General features: G+C 44.4%; 2 protein-coding genes and 1 long non-coding RNA gene across 3 annotated transcripts; 2 read left to right on the top strand and 1 right to left on the bottom strand.

Annotated features, from left to right (window-relative positions):
• Positions 1-2,270: 2,270 nt before the first annotated feature.
• LOC123067133 (protein FAR-RED IMPAIRED RESPONSE 1-like) lies at positions 2,271-4,498 on the top strand. The gene is made up of 2 exons (XM_044490061.1): positions 2,271-3,877; positions 3,931-4,498. The coding sequence occupies exons 1-2, from the start codon at positions 2,271-2,273 to the stop codon at positions 4,496-4,498; spliced, it is 2,175 nt and encodes a 724-aa protein (XP_044345996.1).
• A 2,178-nt stretch (positions 4,499-6,676) lies between these two features.
• LOC123064304 (UPF0481 protein At3g47200) lies at positions 6,677-7,951 on the bottom strand. Its single transcript, XM_044487808.1, has 2 exons — positions 7,612-7,951; positions 6,677-7,533 (listed from the first exon to the last, which is right to left on the bottom strand). Exons 1-2 carry the CDS (start codon positions 7,685-7,687, stop codon positions 6,773-6,775), a joined length of 837 nt encoding a protein of 278 aa, XP_044343743.1. The 5' UTR covers positions 7,688-7,951; the 3' UTR covers positions 6,677-6,772.
• Positions 7,952-8,079: 128 nt separating this feature from the next.
• On the top strand, positions 8,080-8,991 carry LOC123064303 (uncharacterized). Its single transcript, XR_006430668.1, has 2 exons — positions 8,080-8,355; positions 8,639-8,991. It is a non-coding gene; the product is annotated as an uncharacterized lncRNA (long non-coding RNA).
• Positions 8,992-19,168: the final 10,177 nt, after the last annotated feature.

Here is a 19,168-nt window from a genome sequence, read left to right as displayed (position 1 = left end):
TAGTGAAGAAATTTTTTTATAAAGAGATTTAGATTGAAAAAATAGACATGTTTTCCACTGTCTTTTGTCTTTGGCCCCCCAATCTTCTTGGTCTAGCACCGCCACTGTTCACTAGACTGTAAAATTCTCCATATATCCAAAATAGGGGAGTTGTAGGTTGTGCAAGTAGATGTGGAAAGGGACATGGGTGGCACTATGCAGTGCATGTTGGGTCGGCCTCGCACCAACTACCTTCTTGGATGACATTGGACGAAAATGCAATTAATTCCCGGGCCATTCGCTGTGAGCCCAGAAGACCGATAGGCCGATGGGATAGGTAAGTTATGGCATGTACGTAAATATCCTTACTTAAAGTAGTTTATTAAACAGGATAATTTTGTCCATGGGTGCAAATAAATAGGTTAGCTTCCGTTGGATTTGTCTGCCGGTTTTGCGACTACAATGCCCATGCTAGAAGTTAGTGTACGCACTAGATTAATTAATCTTCTAGTTTTGGATATTGATGGACGTCGTTCACCACTTAAGCATGATGAGGCCGGTTTTGAGGCAGGTAGCATGCACCATTCTGCATGAACATATAAGAAAACATCACGCTGGTGTACCAGCATATCATCCGAGGACCATAATTTAGTGCTGAAATAATTGAACATATATTTATCATGAGCCAAGCTAGCTGAAATTCAGATGGAGGGAGGAAAAAGCAGGATGCTATTCCTTGGAGACTTCATACTGGTCAACTAGACTTTTTGGATGACGTGACACACAATTAAATGAGGAAAGGGAGGATGTGGCATCATATCATGATACCGTACCATATTAAATGTTGTACTATTTTTTGTCATGCATGACAATTAATAAGGCAGTCTAATATACTAACTTATAATACCATGCATTACCGAAGTAGTATCATACACTGTATGATATGCATGATAATAGTAAAGGATACTCCCCATTACAACAAGCATGCATGCATGCATGCATGGACTAGTATCTAGAGCTGGGCGTATTCGAGGACAGCAATGATGATCTGAATGATGGTGCCCAGCACGGCCATGGCGCCGAAGAGCCACGCGACGGCGAGCCAGGGGTTGCCAAGACGGTGCCTGAGGACCCAGGCGCCCCACCGGTTGAGCCGGGACCGGCAGTGCGCCCCCAGCTTCACCCCCACGGCGTTGAGGTAGTGCTCGCTAGACGGGTCGAAGACGAGCCCCTCCGCCAGGCGACGGAACAGGTCGCACACCTCGGCGTCGTTGCCCAGGTGGTGCTCGATGACCCCGCGCCGTGACAGCAGGGCCACATCCTCGGGGCTGCCCAGGAGCTGCGACATGAACACCACGTACGCCGTCACGTAGCCGCTCGTCGCCGTCCGGATGTAGCTCTGCTCGTACACGAGGACGTTGCGGAGGATGTAGTTGGTGTTCTCGTCGAACCTGTGGTGAGCCATTCTCAGCACCCCGTTCAGAAAGCTAACGTCCAGCGAGGAGGCTTCTTCATTGTGAAGCCGCCTGAACTTGACGCCGGCTTCGTAATACTCGGTGGCGCGCCGGAATCTTCCTCCATAGTCGCGGCATGGGCCTCTGCACAATAATGCTACACGCACGGATGAATACGGGTGTTTACGGGGCTGACTAGGAAATGATCCGACGTGGCCGCGCTGAGGAATGAGACAGTTAGAAAAATGGAGAACGTGCCGCTGTTTACGCTAGCAAAAAAACCAGAACGCAACAGAACGGCAGCTCGGTTTGCCCTCGTTCCAGATTACTGATCGCGCCGCCTCGGACGACCTCGACTTCTCCGGCCGCCTCGGAGGACCTCGTGCGCTCCCGCCGCGAAGAGCACGTTGACGCTTGCTCCGCTGATCTGTTCGAGCCCCGTGGGCGGGCCTGTTCGTTCGCGTCGGGCATTAGCAGGTAAACCCAAGGCCATATATACTCTGTAGATCAAAGCCGTGTAGTATGCCACAAGCAGAGTATCTGTAGATCAAAGCCATGTACGTGAGTTGTCCGTCTTGCTAAAAGCCATATACGTAGTTATTTTCAGTAAACGTTCAAGTACTAGATAAGGCTAATCAGACTTATGAGAGATGAAGGTTACAATTGGTTTGTAAAATAACTGTATCACGCCACATCAGAACGGCAAAAGTTCTTATGATTGTTTCTGAGTGTTTAGATTTTGTAAAGTTGAACATACAATTTCGTAGTTCAGTTTTAACATGCCAATCTTCAGGTCAATTTGTTACTACCATTCATTTTAGTTATATTGCTACAGGAATGGATGATGGAACTTGTGGTGTTCAAGAATCAAGTGATATGTCTATATCAAGCGATGATGACAGCATTAAGGAACGAAATGAAAACAATGTGGAAGTTGAACATCACCATGGTGAAGCTCAGCCGCATGCGTTACTTGGAGAACCAGAACTGGGAATGACCTTTGATAATGAGAACGATGTGCGAGAATACTACACCAAATATGCTAAAGCGAAAGGCTTTGGTGTGATGAGAAGAAGTTCAAATACTGATGCTAATGGACAACTGAAGTACCTTACACTTTCCTGCACCCGCAATGGTAAGACCCAGTCCAAATCAAGAAATATGTTGAAGCCAAATCCATCAGCCGGGTTAGGATGCAAAGCTAAAATTAATATTGCTCGTGGTCCTCATGGAAAGCTTTATCTTTCAACTGTCATTTTGGATCATAATCATCCATTAAGTCCACAAAAATCTCAGTTATTCAGATGCAACAAAAGATTAGATTTTCATGTCAAGCGAAAGCTTGAGTTGAATGACCGGGCTGGAATTCGAGTAAACAAGAATTTCAATTCTTTTGTTGTGGCAGCAGATGGTCATGACAACCTAACATTTGGTGAGAAAGATTCTCGCAATTATCTAGAGAAAATAAGAAGGTTGAAACTTGGCAGTGGTGATGCTGAAGCGGTTCGTGACTATTTCATCAAAATGCAATCTGACAACCGAAACTTTTTTAGTGTCATGGATGTTGATGATGAATCCCGACTTAGGAATGTATTTTGGGCTGATGCTAGAAGTAGAGCAGTGTATGACTCTTTTCATGACGTCATTACTTTTGACACAACATATTTGATGAACAAATATGATATGCCTTTTGCTTGTTTTGTTGGAGTGAATCATCATGGTCAGTCAGTGCTGCTAGGATGTGCTTTATTATCAAATGAAGATACTGCAACATTTGTTTGGTTATTTCAAGCATGGCTCACTTGTATGTCAAATCGTCCACCAAAAGTTGTTGTTACTGATCAAGCAAAAGCAATTCAAAATGCCGTGGAAATAGTTTTTTCGGATTCTCGATACAGATGGTGCTTGTGGCACATTATGAAAAAGATACCAGAGAAGTTAGGTGGATATGAGGAATATGATCACATCAAAGTTGATGTTGGGAAGGAAGTTTATGATTCATTAACAATAACAGAATTTGAAGTTGCTTGGCTACGTATGCTTGAGAAGTATGATATTGGTGATAATGAATGGCTTAAAGGGCTTTATGAGCATCGACACCGTTGGGTTCCAGCATTTGTGAAAGATGCCTTTTGGGCAGGTATGTCTACTACACAACGTAGTGAAAGTATGAATGCTTTCTTTGATGGGTATGTTAATGCAAAAACTACATTGAAGCATTTTGTTAGCCAATACGAGAATGCTCTTCGTGATAAAGTTGAGAAGGAGAATATTGCTGATTTCAATTCTTTCAACTCAACCATACCTTCTATCACAAGATTTGACATCGAGAAGCAATTTCAAGCAATCTATACAAATTCGAAGTTCAAAGAATTTCAAGAAGAGCTAACAGATATTATGTACTGTGAGCGGAAGTTGATACAAAAAGAAGGGGCAATAGAAACGCACGAGATAACCGAGGATGTGCTAATTGATGAAGAAAAAGGATGGAGAAAAGATATTGTGTACCATGTATATTTCATGAGGAAGAGTTTGAAATTAAGTGTTCATGTCGCCACTTCGAGTTCAGAGGTATTCTCTGTAGGCATGTGTTATGTGTGCTCACTCAGAAGAAAATCAAGGAGGTTCCTCCAAAATACATCCTTGAGCGGTGGAAAAAAAATGTGAAAAGAAAACATAACTTTATCAGATGCACATATGGTGGCATGGACGACAGTCCTGTTGCAAAACGTTTTGATAGTCTGTGCAATTCTTTCTACCCAACTGCAGAGATAGGCGCCATGTCAGATGATTCGTTCAATTCCTTGACTGAAGATCTCCGCACCTTGCAAATTAAGTACACCAGCAACTCAAGTTCTGAAAAGAATAAGGATAAGGCCGGTACACAAGAAGATCAATTGCAGGAAGATGCACCTTCTAATGGGGCAGCAACAAGTAAAAGTTTACTAAGTCCAATAGCTGTTAGATGTGCTGGTCGTCCTCCTTCGTTGAGAAAAGAATCTAAGGTTGATAGGCTTATTCGGCAAGCAAAGGAGAAGAAGAAGAAAGCTGAACTAAGGGAGTAAAAAAAGGTTGCACAGAAGGAGAAGAAGGAAGCTGCAGAAAAGGTATTGTTGCTTATATTACGTTTTTTGTTTTGAAAAATAAGCACCCAAATTCGCGCCTGTTGAGCTCACTACATATGTATTTATTTCAGGCTCGCTCCATGAATTTGAAAAAGAAAAGGTCCAGTAAAAAGAGAAAATCCTCAGAGGATGTTATTCTAGAACAAAATGTTATGGAACATGCATTACGTATTTCTTGTTCTCGGTTGCTTAATACTATTTGTTTCACACACTTTTCTGAGTTAACACTCTTGCAATCTGAAACAGAGTCCACAAGCTTTTTATTTGGATGGCCAAGCTTGTAGTACTACATCGCAGGTATCTTTGTTTCTTATCTTTTTACCTCTAGTAATCACTTGAGCATCCATGTCATTCTATCACGTTCTTTGCGGCAGGAACCATTTGGCTTGGGCATTACCACTGGCAACATGAATCCACCTCAAGGGTCGACTGCAGTATCATTCGGAGGTTCATCGGCAATGCTTATGCCTCCAATTTTAGGAGAATATACAAGTATGTTGTTTCAAGTTCAGCAAGGATCGAGTATAGTGCCAAGTTCTGCAGAGTTACACTCTGATGGAATTGGAGGGCTCAACAATACGACGGATCACAGTTAGCCATGATTTATGTAATTTGATGAAAGGCACCAGGGCACTTGGCAACTTTATTGTAATAGATGAAAGGCACGAGGGCACTAGAAAGTAAACAAATTTATGTTTTATCATTTTGTTTTTCCCTAAAGTAACAGAACCGCTACCAAATTATCCATGGATATATGTGCGTGTACATTGCCGCTGGTTAATTCCAATCACAGAGTTGCTTGTCTCACACATGACTGCCTGCTTTCATGAGCTTCAGGATTATGTAGTGTATGTAAGATTGTTGCTGTCAAAATCTTGTCTAAATTGACAACAACAATCTACAACTATCCCCAGCGGGATACTCTTTATTTACTCTTAAGAATCTCAACAATCGTAGCCAGAACAACAATACATAAGGATGTTTCCTCCTTCAAACTTTCCAGAACTGAACAACTTTATATATTTATTTCATTGATAAGGTTGGAGTACACAAATCCATGTAGCGAGAAGTACATGTTACAATTGAAAGCAACTACATGAGCACTTTTGAGACGTACATGTTACACTCAACAGGAACCACATGAGCAATTCTGTTCGGAACATTCAAGTTATCTTCGGCAGACACACGCATAATCTGCACTCTTATGTGGCCTTTGATTTTGGTCTCTCTTCATTTGGTGAAACAACACTTTGTGTTTCTTGTCGCATTGCACAGAGATACCATATGCTGGAGTGCCTATAGTCCTCTCCCTGCAAAGCAGAAGAAAATTCAGAGCTTGCACAAAGTTTAGAATTTGCGCAAAGGTTCAGAATCTGCAAGTTACAATATTGAGCGCCGATCTCGCCCAGCTGCGCGGGTTGAGATCGTCGAGATTTCCCACTGCACGCTCAGGAGCAGGTGGTCCAGCATCATCGGCCGGCGGCCACCAGTACAACGCGCCGGGCTGCAGTGCGCTCGCCCACGGTGCCGCCAGCATCCATACGAGGAGGCCACCTCACTGCCCTGAAGGAGTAGGCCGTGACGCTTACAAAGAGGACGAGATCGCCTCGCCAGCCTGTAGGATCCCGGAGTGATGCTGCCGCCGCCGACGAGATCCAATAGCCGCATCGGAAGAGCCAGCCATGGCGCATCCAAGGAGCAGGAGGTTGCCTCGCCGCCTCAGATTAGTCCATCGTCTCCGCGTTGGGACGCCGATCTGGAACTCGCCGCATCGGAGCGCCATGAGGGGAACTGCAGCTCGCTCAGACGATCTGGGCGAGCGCACCATCGCGGGAGAGAAAGTAAAAGGGCCGGTGTTTTTTCTTTACTTAATAACCTTTTCTTTGCGCGTCCACAGCCACGTCGGATCGTCTCCTAGTCAGCCCCGTAAACGCCCATATTCGTCCGTGCGTGTAGCATTATTGGCCTCTGCAGCATGCATGCAGGTTACCAGAGTTTATGCATGTATATATGTTAGGGCTATCCCGTCTTATAACCTACTACTTCCTCCGTTCCTAAATATTTATCTTTCTAGAGATTTCAACAAGTGACTACATACAGAACAAAATGAGTGAATCTATACTCTAAAATATGTATATATACATCTGTATGTGCTAGTCCATTTAAAATTTTTAAAAAGATAAATATTTAGGAACGGAGGGAGTAGTACTCTACTCACAACGACTCCTGGAGGTTGCTTGGCTTGAGGTACATATGGCAGAGATGCACCAAATGCTGGAACTCTGGCGGTGGAGGATTTGAGGCCGGCCAGAGGCCACCCATGATATTGCTGATGGTTCCCCAGGCTAGCTTCACAATGGGGCCACTTCCGGCATCGGCATGAAGCAAGGCGTACATCTTCCGGACGACGAAGAACGGTATCTGGTTCTCCAGCATCATCAAGTCATGTTGGAGACTGGTCACATGACCTGTCTTGGGTGTTGGGCCGCCAGCAGCGTCGCCTCCGCCTGTTTTTTCCGTTGGCTCATCGCCATTGGAGACGCCGACAAAGCCGAGCAATGTGATGAGCTGGAAGCCGTCGAACAAAAGCATCATGCAGAAGGCGTCCCATCCCATGGCGACGTCCCCGTCGTAGCAGCTCCTGGCCTCCGACTCCATGGACGCGATGGCCTTGATGAATTCCGCCACCGGCCGCCCACCGCCGGCCATTTCCATGGCCAAGGCCATGTTCGGTGGCTTGCCCGCTTGGCTGCGCCTCATGTCTTCCGTGGCAGAGTTGGAGTCGCCGCGGTGGTATGGTCCGAGGGGCATGAACGTCGGCTGGTACGCGCCCTTGTCGGCGGCGAGGAGTAGCTCCGGAACACGGTAGATCGTCTGTGGTGCCGGTGGGAGAGGTAGGGCGGCAGCACGCATTTCGGTGACAATGATTTCCGAGAGTCGGAGGATGCGGGCGTCGTCGCTGCCGTCCCTTGGTCCTGCTTATTACGTTTGGATATCAGTATATGCCGTTCCAGCAATTAAGAAAAAAAAATTCAAGCTCTCGATCGGCTCACCGTTATTGGAGAAAGATGAAGTGGCGTCCACGGAGGGTGGTACTAACTGTGCGAGCTCAGTTCCGTTCTCCGACATCGGACTCGGTCGATGAAGAACCCAAAGATTGAAACCCCTCCAAAATTTACAGTATATAGTTCCACACAGCCAGGCTAGCTACTTGTTGCTCTGCTGCCTTTGCACCCTCCCCTCCTCCTCCTAGAGCGACCAAATTTATACTCTAGTCGAGAATCAAGATAGACGGAAAATTGGGATTTGTACATTGTGTAGGCATGCTTGCTTGCATCCTAACCCATTCTCTTCCAGAATTGAGTGCGCCGCCAGCCACACTCACTTGAGTTTTCCTTCACCCAGCGACACAAGTGGACCAGCCCGGCCCTATCCAAGTGGACACACGTAACTAACACACGCACACGCGCACAAACACACGCACACACGCACACGCACACACGCACACGCACAAACACACGCGCACACGCACACGCACACGCACAAACACACGCACACGCACGCCCGCCCGCCTATAAATTTGCTCGCTCGACCGGCCGGAGTACTTGCCTACGACCACTTGCCTCCCTTTGCTCGGTCGTTTAAACCAAGTATTCAGCACCCAATGGGTTCAAAGTACTTGTTGCTCTGCCTTTGCACCCTCCTAGTGCTCTCAGGAGCCATCGCTAGAGATATCCCCGCCTCCGGAGCCGCCCCCGTTGCTCATGCGGCTCCCAAGGGCGATGCCGGCACCCACGGTGAGCAATCTGCCACAACTCATTCTCCTGTTTTGTGTGGTTGTTTATGTTCTTCCAAAAGAGGGTTTTTTAACATGGTTCCTCTCACCTCCTCTTTTCATAATAAAGATAAGAGTATATAATAGATCTGAGCCGTTGATTACATTAAATAGTGGTCTGACTAATTCTTACCTTTTTACCTTCCGTATGAAAAGAGGGGGTAAGAGGGACCATGTTAAAATCGCTCTGACCGAAAAGCATAATATATACGGGTTAGTTGATCATTTCCTACCTCTCACCGCAGGTGTTGATGTTGGGGAGCAACAGCCGCGGCTTCCACCTAGATTCCGCTGCCCGTTCCCCCCCTTTTGCCGCGGTGCTACACATCCATGAAAAGAAGATTACGGTGGCCATGTAACCATGCTACCCTGGTGCGGCAATAAATAATCAAATCAGATCTCGCTTGAAACTATATATACGTGTGTGTTTTAATCTCCGTGCTCCTCAGCATGTTATGCCTGTAACCATCGTGCTTATCGGTCCTATGTTAAACCATTTGCCCCCCTTCTTGTAATTTATGCCGTTCTATCACCTCCCTTCATGTAATGTCATGTATGTTATCCACTTGAATAAATCGCGCCAGAGCATCATAGATTCTGTGATACCTCAAGAATGAAAGTTTTATTTTATACTACAGAACAATGACATTCTGAACGGGAGAAAATGTTAGTAGTAAGCGATGCACCCACCCTCGTCAAGCTGGACTCAAAATGCTACGTTCCACCACAAGTTCGAGCAAATAGCAGCTGCAAGACTGGCTACGTATCTTCAAAATGACAACCTCGCAACAACAAATAATCATAGATTGCAGCTCTGAAAGACTCATCATAGACCTCGCCATGTCCAACGAGTTTTGATTACGCCGCTCGGACACACCATGTTATTTGGCGTGTCTCACAGGATGTAAGCTATGGAACAATTCTACAATTCTTCATATGACCTCCAAACTCATTCATCAAATATACACACCCACGATTGGATCACAAAATTTTTATTTCTTCTCAAGAAAACATTCCTAGCCAGTTCTCGTCCTTGGAAATACGTATTAGAGGCAATAAACAAGTTGTATTACTCTATTTCCTTCATTTTAATGACTACGTTTCTATGCTATGTTATAATTTTAATATGTTCTGAATGAGATGTTTTAGAGGAAAACCAAATAACATGTGTGGAATAATAAAAACTAAACCTAGATCCCTAGTCAGTTATCTAGGTTGGTTTATTAATTATAGATGATCTTGTTTTCATGATTTAGAGGGTTTGATCGATCGAGCAGCTGAACCCCGTAGATGTAACAAGACTCACAGGAACTATAGTGGTTCTCAGAAGATATATTGTTATTATACTGTTAGAAGTATATTTACGTTTAAGATAGAGATAAGAGATAGAAATAGGATAGGTTTAACTTGTCCTCTACTCCAAGTCTCTCTCCCTCCATTGTACCTCTATATATACACGGGTCAGATTAATATAACATAATATTCAGCCATCCTACAGTTTTCCACATGGTATAAGAGCCATTAGACCAACGTCGCTCGATCCTTGGTCCTTCCACGACTTCCGCGGCAATGCCGCCCCCGGGAGATTAATCTCCTCTTCCCGGGGGCGCGGCACCCGATCAATCAAGATCGGCTCATAGTTTAGATCAATTCCTTAGATTAGATCAATTTCCAAATTTTCATAGTAGATTGATTTTTTCTTAGCCACCAAATAAATCCAGCGATCTGTAAATCCGGTGATAATCAGTGCAAGATCCATCATCGTGCGCCTCGAGCGGATCTACATCGACACACAGCCGGCCTGCGCCGCTCCGATCAGCCATAGCCATCTTCTCCAACAAAGACGCGTACCTCCTGATCACGGGAGGGTGATACTACCACGCACGAGATCTCTCGGCAGGAGCAGATCCCACGCGTCGCCTGCATGGAGTCATATGAGCGCTGGCCGGATCCATCCCGATCTCTGCCCGGCTGATACCCACGAACCAACCACAACTCCGGGCTCCATCAGCATCCATCCGGCGAAACACGAAGCAACCAGCAGACCCAGGTACGTCCATGCACTCAGATGAGGCTTCAATAAGGTCTGCATCGAGTTCTCCTGTACCGGCAGTATGCCCCAGTTTCAACATGAAGCACCGGGCAAACTGCACCGACCGATCTACGCCGAGCAAAGCAATTTACATTGATCTAGCCGGCCGGTACGCACCGGCGCCAACTGCGTCGACTCCACGAGCATGCATCTGATGTGTGACTCATGCGAGCGCATCGAGACCTGGAGGGCGGAACGTGCAACCGCACACCTCCTGTCCATGCGCATCCATCGACTCGGCTTCAGCTACTCGACGCCTCGCCTTCAACAACGGGTCACAGGCACCTACATGAGCACTTCTGCATCGCCGGGCTATGGATCTATATCTGCATCAACCAGACCAACGACATGCATCTACGTAACCGATCTTCATCTGCATTGACCCCGAGCCGAACGACATCAACCTGTACGACTACGCCGGGCTATGAGCGAACATACTTCTTCAGCATGGCGCGACATCGACACTTCGTCACGCGGAGGGACGCCTTCCAGCGACGCATCATCGTCGACATGCCGCTGCAATGTTATCGCCGACACTTCATCGCCAAGGTCTTCATCAACGTCGTCTTCACCAACATCTTCATCAACACACCGCCGCCGCCTCGTCCACAAGATGGGCACCTAGCGTCCTCTGACAGACTTGTCTGCAAGACGCGACCTCGACGACGGCAATGACCGCGTCACGACGACGGCATCGACCGCGTCATCCATAACTACACGACTGCATCGACACGGCATCACTACAATGACGACCCTACACGGCCACACGGTTCTGGCAAAACCGATATGTGCTCGATGGGCTTCCTCCGGTCTTGGCAAAATCGGTGGACTCATCGCCGACGGCACCCTCTGACATTAGCAAGGTGCATCGTCCACGTCTGCAGCTCCGTCATAGCGCATTTTTTTTTGCGCCTCCGGCTTTGTGCGGCTTCATCATCCACGACGACCACACCATCGACCACGACTACCTCGACCACGGCTACATCATCATGATCGGCTACCTCGACATTAAAGGCTACGTCTACAACAACTCATCGGCAACAACTCCAGTCAACAGCGTCAGCCTCGTCACTTGCGTCCACGACACTCCCGCTGTGACTGCGGGAGGGAATAGAGGAGAAGGCAGGAAGGCACCAGAAGGGGACACAGTCACCGCCCTAGGTGCCGACCCATCAGAGACGCAGTTGATGATGGTGCGGCGGAGAAGACGACGAAAGCACAAGAGTTCAAATTCAGTCGTCATCGTTCGCTTCACTCCCGCTACGACTGAGGGGGAATGTTAGAAGTATATTTACGTTTAAGATAGAGATAAGAGATAGAAATAGGATAGGTTTAACTTGTCCTCTACTCCAAGTCTCTCTCCCTCCATTGTACCTCTATATATACCCCTACACGGGTCAGATTAATATAACATAATATTCAGCCATCCTACAGTTTTCCACATATACAATGGTGATATTGTGATCTACACCGAAGTAATGCAACGTATGTTATCCAATTGAATAAATCATGCCACGGCGTCACCATAGATTTTGTGATACATGAAGAAAAAAAGTTTTCCATTATAGTATAGAACAATGATATTCTGAATGGGAGAAGATATTGGTTTAAGTGATACACCCACCCTCGTGAAGTTGAACTCAAAATGCTAAGTTCCACCACAAGTTCGAGAAGGTAGCAGCTGCAAGACTGGCTTGATATCTTCAAAATAACAACCCCAAAAAGAGAATGACAGTTCTGAAAGACTCGTCACAGACCTCACCCTGTCCAGTAAGATTCTTACGCCACTCGAACACACCATGTTATTTGGGGCGCCTCACACGATATAAGCTACAGAACAATTCCGCAATCTTCAGATGACCTCCAAACTCATTCGTCAGATATTCACACCCACGGTCGGATCAAAATTTAATTTTCTTGTCAGGAAAACATCCCTAGCCAGTTCTCGTTGATGGAAATATGAGTTAGAAGCAATAAATAAATTGTATTATTCTATTTCCTGTATGTTAATGATTACATTTTTATGCCATTTTATAATTTTAAGATGTTCTGAATGGGATGTTTCGGAGGAAGACCAAATAACTTTTTCACCAGAGTCCATTCAAACACACGTGCTAGGTCCACGCCTTTTCCGGAGGACGCCGTGTTGGGGAACGTAGTAATTTCAAAAAAATTCCTACGCACACGCAAGATCATGGTGATGCATAGCAACGAGAGGGGAGGGTGTTGTCCACGTACCCTCGTAGACCGTAAGCGGAAGCGTTATCACAACGCGGTTGATGTAGTCGTACGTCTTCACGACTCGACCGATCCAAGTACCGAACGTACGGCACCTCCGTGTTCAGCATACGTTCAGCTCGATGACGTTCCCCGGGCTCCAATCCAGCAAAGCGTCGGGGATGAGTTCCATCAGCACGACGGCGTGGTGACGATGATGATGTTCTACCGGCGCAGGGCTTCGCCTAAACTCCGCGACGATATGACCGAGGTGGAATATGGTGGAGGGGGGCACCACACACGGCTAAGGAACGATCCGTAGATCAACTTGTGTGTCTATGGGGTGCTCCCTGCCCCCGTATATAAAGGAGGGAGGGGGGAGGTGCGGCCGGCCAGGAGGGGCGCGCCAGGAGGAGTCCTCCTCCCACCGGGAGTAGGACTCCCCCCCTTCCTTGTTGGAGTAGGAGAGAAGGAAAGAGGGGGAGAGGAGGAAGGAAAAGGAGGCTGCACCCCTTGTCCAATTCGGACCAGAGGGGGGCTGCGCACCTCCTTCCTTTCGGCCTCTCTCCTCTATTCCCGTATGGCCCAATAAGGCCCATATACTCCCCGGCGAATTCCCGTAACTCTCCGGTACTCCGAAAAATACCCGAATCACTCGGAACCTTTCCGAACTCCGAATATAGTCGTCCAATATATCGATCTTTACGTCTCGACCATTTCGAGACTCCTCGTCATGTCCCCGATCTCATCCGGGACTCCGAACTCCTTCGATACATCAAAACTCATAAACTCATAATATAACTGTCATCTGAACCTTAAGCATGCGGACCCTATGGGTTCGAGAACTATGTAGACATGACCTAGAACTGTTTCCGGTCAATAACCAATAGTGGAACCTGGATGTTCATATTGGCTCCTACATATTCTACGAAGATCTTTATCGGTCAAACCGCATAACAACATACGTTGTTCCCTTTGTCATCGGTATGTTACTTGCCCGAATTCGATCGTCGGTATCCAATACCTACTTCAATCTCGTTACCAGCAAGTCTCTTTACTCGTTTCGTAATACATCATCCCACAACTAACTCATTAGTTGCGATGCTTACAAGGCTTTAAGTGATGTGTATTACCGAGAGGGCCCAGAGATACCTCTCCGACAATCGGAGTGACAAAACCTAATCTCGAAATACGCCAACCCAACACGTACCTTCAGAGACACCTGTAGAGCACCTTTATAATCACCCAGCTACGTTGTGACGTTTGCTAGCACACAAAGTGTTCCTCTGGTAAACGGGAGTTGCATAATCTCATAGTCACAGGAACATTTATAAGTCATGAAGAAAGCAGTAGCAACATACTAAACGATCATGTGCTAAGCTAACGGAATGGGTCAAGTCAATCACATCATTCTCCTAATGATGTGATCCCGTTAATCAAATGACAACTCTTTTGTCCACGGCTAGGAAACTTAACCATCTTTGATTCACGAGCTAGTCAAGTAGAGGCATGCTAGTGACACTATGTTTGTCTATGTATTCACACATGTATTATGTTTCCGGTTAATACAATTCTAGCATGAATAATAAACATTTATCATGAAATAAGGAAATAAATAATAACTTTATTATTGCCTCTAGGGCATATTTCCTTCAGTCTCCCACTTGCACTAGAGTCAATAATCTAGTTCACATCACCATGTGATTTAATACCAATATTCACATCTGTATGTGATTAATACCCATAGTTCACATCGTCATGTGATCAACGCCCAAAGGGTTTACTAGAGTCAATAATCTAGTTCACATGGCTATGTGATTAACACCCAAAGAGTACTAAGGTATGATCATGTTTTGCTCATGAGAGAAGTTTAGTCAACGGGTCTGTCACATTCAGAGCCGTATGTATTTTGCAAATATTCTATGTCCACAATGCTCTGCACGGAGCTACTCTAGCTAATTGCTCCCACTTTCAATATGTATCCAGATTGAGACTTAGAGTCATCTGGATTGGTGTAAAAGCTTGCATTGTTGTAACTTTTTACGACCGACTCTTTTATCACCTCCATAATCGAGAAACATCTCCTTAGTCCTCACTAAGGATATTCTTGACCGCTGTTTTAGTGATCTACTTTTAGATCAAAATTGTATTCCTTTGCCAAACTCAGAGCAAGGTATACAATAGGTCTAGTACACAACATAGCATACTTTATAGAACCTATGACTGAGGCATAGGGAATGACTGTTCATTCTTTTCTATTTTCTGCCATGGTCGGGTTTTGAGTCTTACTCAACTTCACACCTTGCAACACAGGCAAGAACTCTTTCTTTGACTGTTCCATTTTGAACTACTTCAAAATCTTGTCAAGGTATGTACTCATTGAAAAATCTTATCAAGCGTCTTGATCTATCTCTATAGATCTTGATGCTCAATGTGTAAGCAACTTCACCAAGGTTTTTCTTTGAAAAACTCCTTTCAAACACTCCTTTATGCTTTCCAGAAAAATTATACATTATTTCCGATCAACAATATGCCATTCACATATACTTATCAGAAATGTTGTAGTGCTCCCACTCACTTTCTTGTAAATACAGGCTTCACCGGAAGTCTGTATTAAAACTATATGCTTTGATCAACTTATCAAAGCGTATATTCCAACTCCGAGATGCTTGCACCAGTCCATTGATGGATCGCTGGAGCTTGCACATTTTGTTAGCACCTTTCGGATCGACAAAACCTTCTGGTTGCATCATATACAACTCTTCTTTTAAGAAAACCATTAAGGAATCCAGTTTTGACATTCATTTGCCAGATTTCATAAAATGTGGCAATTGCTAACTTGATTCAGACAGACTTTAAGCCTCGCTACAGTTGAGAAAATCTCATTGTAGTCAACCCCTTGAACTTGTCAAAACCCTTTTGCGACAAGTCGAGCTTTGTAGATAGTAACACTACTATCAACGTCCGTCTTCCTCTTGAAGATCCATTTATACAATATGGCTTGCCGATCATCGGGCAACTCCACCAAAGTCCACACTTTGTTCTCATACATGGATCCCATCTCAGATTTCATGGCCTCAAGCCATTTCACGGAATCTGGGCTCATCATCGCTTCCTCATAGTTCGTAGGTTCATCATGGTCTAGTAACATGACTTCCAGAATAGGATTACCGTACCACTCTGGTGCGGATCTTAATCTGGAAGATCTACAAAGTTCGGTAGTAACTCGATCTGAAGTTTTATGATCATCATCATTAGCTTACTCACTAATTGGTGTAGAAATCACTGGAACTGATTTCTGTGATGAACTACTTTCCAATTCGGGAGAAGGTACAAATTACCTTATCAAGCTCTACTTTCCTCCCACTCACTTCTTTCGAGAGAAACTCCTTCTCTAGAGAGGATCCGTTTTTAGCAACGAATATCTTGCTTTCGGATCTGTGATAGAAGGTGTACCCAACAGTTTCCTTTGGGTATTCTATGAAGACGCACTTCTCCGATTTGAGTTTGAGCTTATCAGGATGAAACTTTTTTCACATAAGCATCACAGCCCCAAACTTTAAGAGATGACAACTTGGATTTCTTGCTAAACCACAGTTCATATGGTGTCGTCTCAACGGATTTAGATGGTGCCCTTTTAATCGTGAATGCAGCTGTCTCTAATGCATAACCCCAAAACGACAATGGTAAATCAATAAGTGACATCATAAATCGCATCATATCCAATAAAGTGCGGTTACGACGTTCGGACACACCATAACGTTGTGGTGTTCCAGGTGGCGTGAGCTGTGAAACTATTCCACATTGTTTTAATTGAAGACCAAACTCATAACTCAAATATTCATCTCCACGATCAGATCGCAGAAACTTTATTTTCTTGTTACGATGATTTTCCACTTCACTCTGAAATTCTTTGAACCTTTCAACTATTTCAGACTTATGTTTCATCAAGTAGATATACCCATATCTGCTTAAATCATCTGTGAAGGTCACAAAATAACGATACTCGCCACGAGCCTTAATACTCATTGGTCTGCATACATCAGCATGTATTATTTCCAACAAGTTTGTTGCTCGTTCCATTGTTCCGAAGAACGGAGTTTTAGTTATCTTGCCCAAAAGGCACGGTTCGCAAGCATCAAATGATTCATAACCAAGTGATCCGAAAATCCATCTTTCTGGAGTTTCTTCATGCGCTTTACACCGATATGACCCAAACGGCAGTGCCACAAATAAGTTGCACTATCATTATTAACTTTGCATCTTTTGTCATCAATATTATGAATATGTGTATCACTATGATCGAGATCTAATAAACTATTTTCATTGGGTGTATGACCATTGAAGGTTTTATTCATGTAAACAGAACAACAATTATTCTCTGACTTTAAATGAATAACCGTATTGCAATAAATATGATCAAATCATATTCATGCTCAACGCAAACGCTAAATAACATTTATTTAGGTTTAACACTTATCCCGAAAGTTTAGGAAGTGTGCGATGATGATCATATCAATCTTGGAACTACTTCCAACACTCATCGTCACTTCCCTTTCAACTAGTCTCTGTTTATTCTGTAACTCCTGTTTCGAGTTACTAATATTTAGCAACCGAACAAGTATCAAATACTCAGGGGCTACTATAAACACTAGCAAAGTACACATCAATAACATGTATATCAAATATACCCTTGTTCACTTTGCCATCCTTCTTATCCACCAAATATTCAGGGCATTTCCACTTCCAGTGACCATTTCCTTTGCAGTATAATCATTCAGTTTCAGGCTTTGGTCCAGCTTTGGGCTTCTTTGCAGGAGTGACAACTTGTTTGTCATTCTACTTGAAGTTTCCCTTTCTTTCCCTTTGCCCTTTTCTTGAAACTAGTGATCTTGTAAACCATCAACACTTGATGCTCTTTCTTGATTTTTACCTTCGTCGATTTCAACTTCACGAAGAGTTCGGGAATCGTTTTCGTCATCCATTGCATACTGTAGTTCATCACAAAGTTCTACTAACTTGGTGATGGTGACTAGAGAACTTTGTCAATCACTATCTTATCTGGAAGGTTAACTCCCACTTGATTCAAGGGATTGTAGTACCCAGACAATCTGAGAACATGCTCACTAGTTGAGCGATTCTCCTCCATCTTTTAGCCATAGAACTTGTTGGAGACTTCATATCTCTCAACTCGGGTATTTGCTTGAAATATTAACTTCAACTCCTGGAACATCTCATATGGTCCATGACGTTCAAAACGTCTTTGAAGTCCCGATTCTAAGACGTTAAGCATGGTGCACTAAACTATCAAGTAGTCATCATATTGAGCTAGCCAAACATTCATAACGTCTGCATCTGCTCCTGCAATAGGTCTGTCACCTAGTGGTGCATTAAGGACATAATTCTTCTGTGCAGCAATGAGGATAAACCTCAGATCACGGATCCAGTCCGCATCATTTCTACCAACATCTTTCAACATAATTTTCTCTAGAAACATATCAAAATAAACATATGAAAGCAACAATGCAAGCTATTGATCTACAACATAATTTGCAAAATACTACCAGGACTAAGTTCATGATAAATTTAAGTTCAATTAATCATATTACTTAAGAACTCCCACTTAGATAGACATCCCTCTAATCCTCTAAGTGATTACGTGATCCATATCAACTACACCATGTCCGATCGTCACGTGAGATGGAGTAGTTTCAACAGTAAACATCAATATGTTGATCATATCTACTATATGATTCACGCTCGACCTTTCGGTCTCCGTGTTCCGAGGCCATATCTGTTATATGCTAGGCTCGTCAAGTTTAACCTGAGTATTCCGCATGCGCAACTGTTTTGCACCCGTTGTATTTGAACGTAGAGCCTATCACACCCGATCATCACGTGGTGTCTCAGCACGTAAAACTTTCGCAACGGTGCATACTCAGGGAGAACACTTCTTGATAATTTAGTGAGAGATCATCTTAAAATGCTACCGTCAAACTAAGCAAAATAAGATGTATAAAAGATAAACATCGCATGCAATCAATATAAGTGATATGATATGGCCATCATCATCTTGTGCTTGTGATCTCCATCTCCAAAGTACTGTCATGATCTCTATCGTTACCGGCACGACACCATGATCTTCATCATCTTGATCTATATCAATGTGTCGTCACATGGTCGTCTCGCCAACTATTGCTCTTGCAACTATTGCTATCGTATAGCGATAAAGTAAAGCAATTATTTGGCACTTGCATCTTATGCAACAAAGAGACAACCATAGAGCTTCTGCCAGTTGCCGATAACTTCAACAAAACATGATCATCTCATACAACAACTTATATCTCATCACGTTTTGACCATATCACATCACAACATGCCCTGCAAAAACAAGTTAGACGTCCTCTACTTTGTTGTTGCAAATTTTACGTGGCTGTTACGGGCTGAGCAAGAACCGTTCTTACCT

This window comes from Triticum aestivum, chromosome 3B, assembly GCF_018294505.1.
Source record: "Triticum aestivum cultivar Chinese Spring chromosome 3B, IWGSC CS RefSeq v2.1, whole genome shotgun sequence".
Lineage (NCBI taxonomy): Eukaryota > Viridiplantae > Streptophyta > Magnoliopsida > Poales > Poaceae > Triticum > Triticum aestivum.
This window is presented reverse-complemented; position numbering and strand designations above follow the sequence as displayed.

Excerpts from the sequence above, each read along its gene's own strand:
- LOC123067133 (XM_044490061.1), top strand. The coding sequence starts at position 2,271 with ATGGATGATGGAACTTGTGGTGTTCAAGAATCAAGTGATATGTCTATA. Across the intron at positions 3,878-3,930 it reads AAAGAAGGGGCAATAGAAAC|ATATTGTGTACCATGTATAT; the intron begins GCACGAGATAAC and ends GATGGAGAAAAG.
- LOC123064304 (XM_044487808.1), bottom strand. The coding sequence starts at position 7,687 with ATGTCGGAGAACGGAACTGAGCTCGCACAGTTAGTACCACCCTCCGTG. Across the intron at positions 7,534-7,611 it reads TTCATCTTTCTCCAATAACG|GACCAAGGGACGGCAGCGAC; the intron begins GTGAGCCGATCG and ends CGTAATAAGCAG.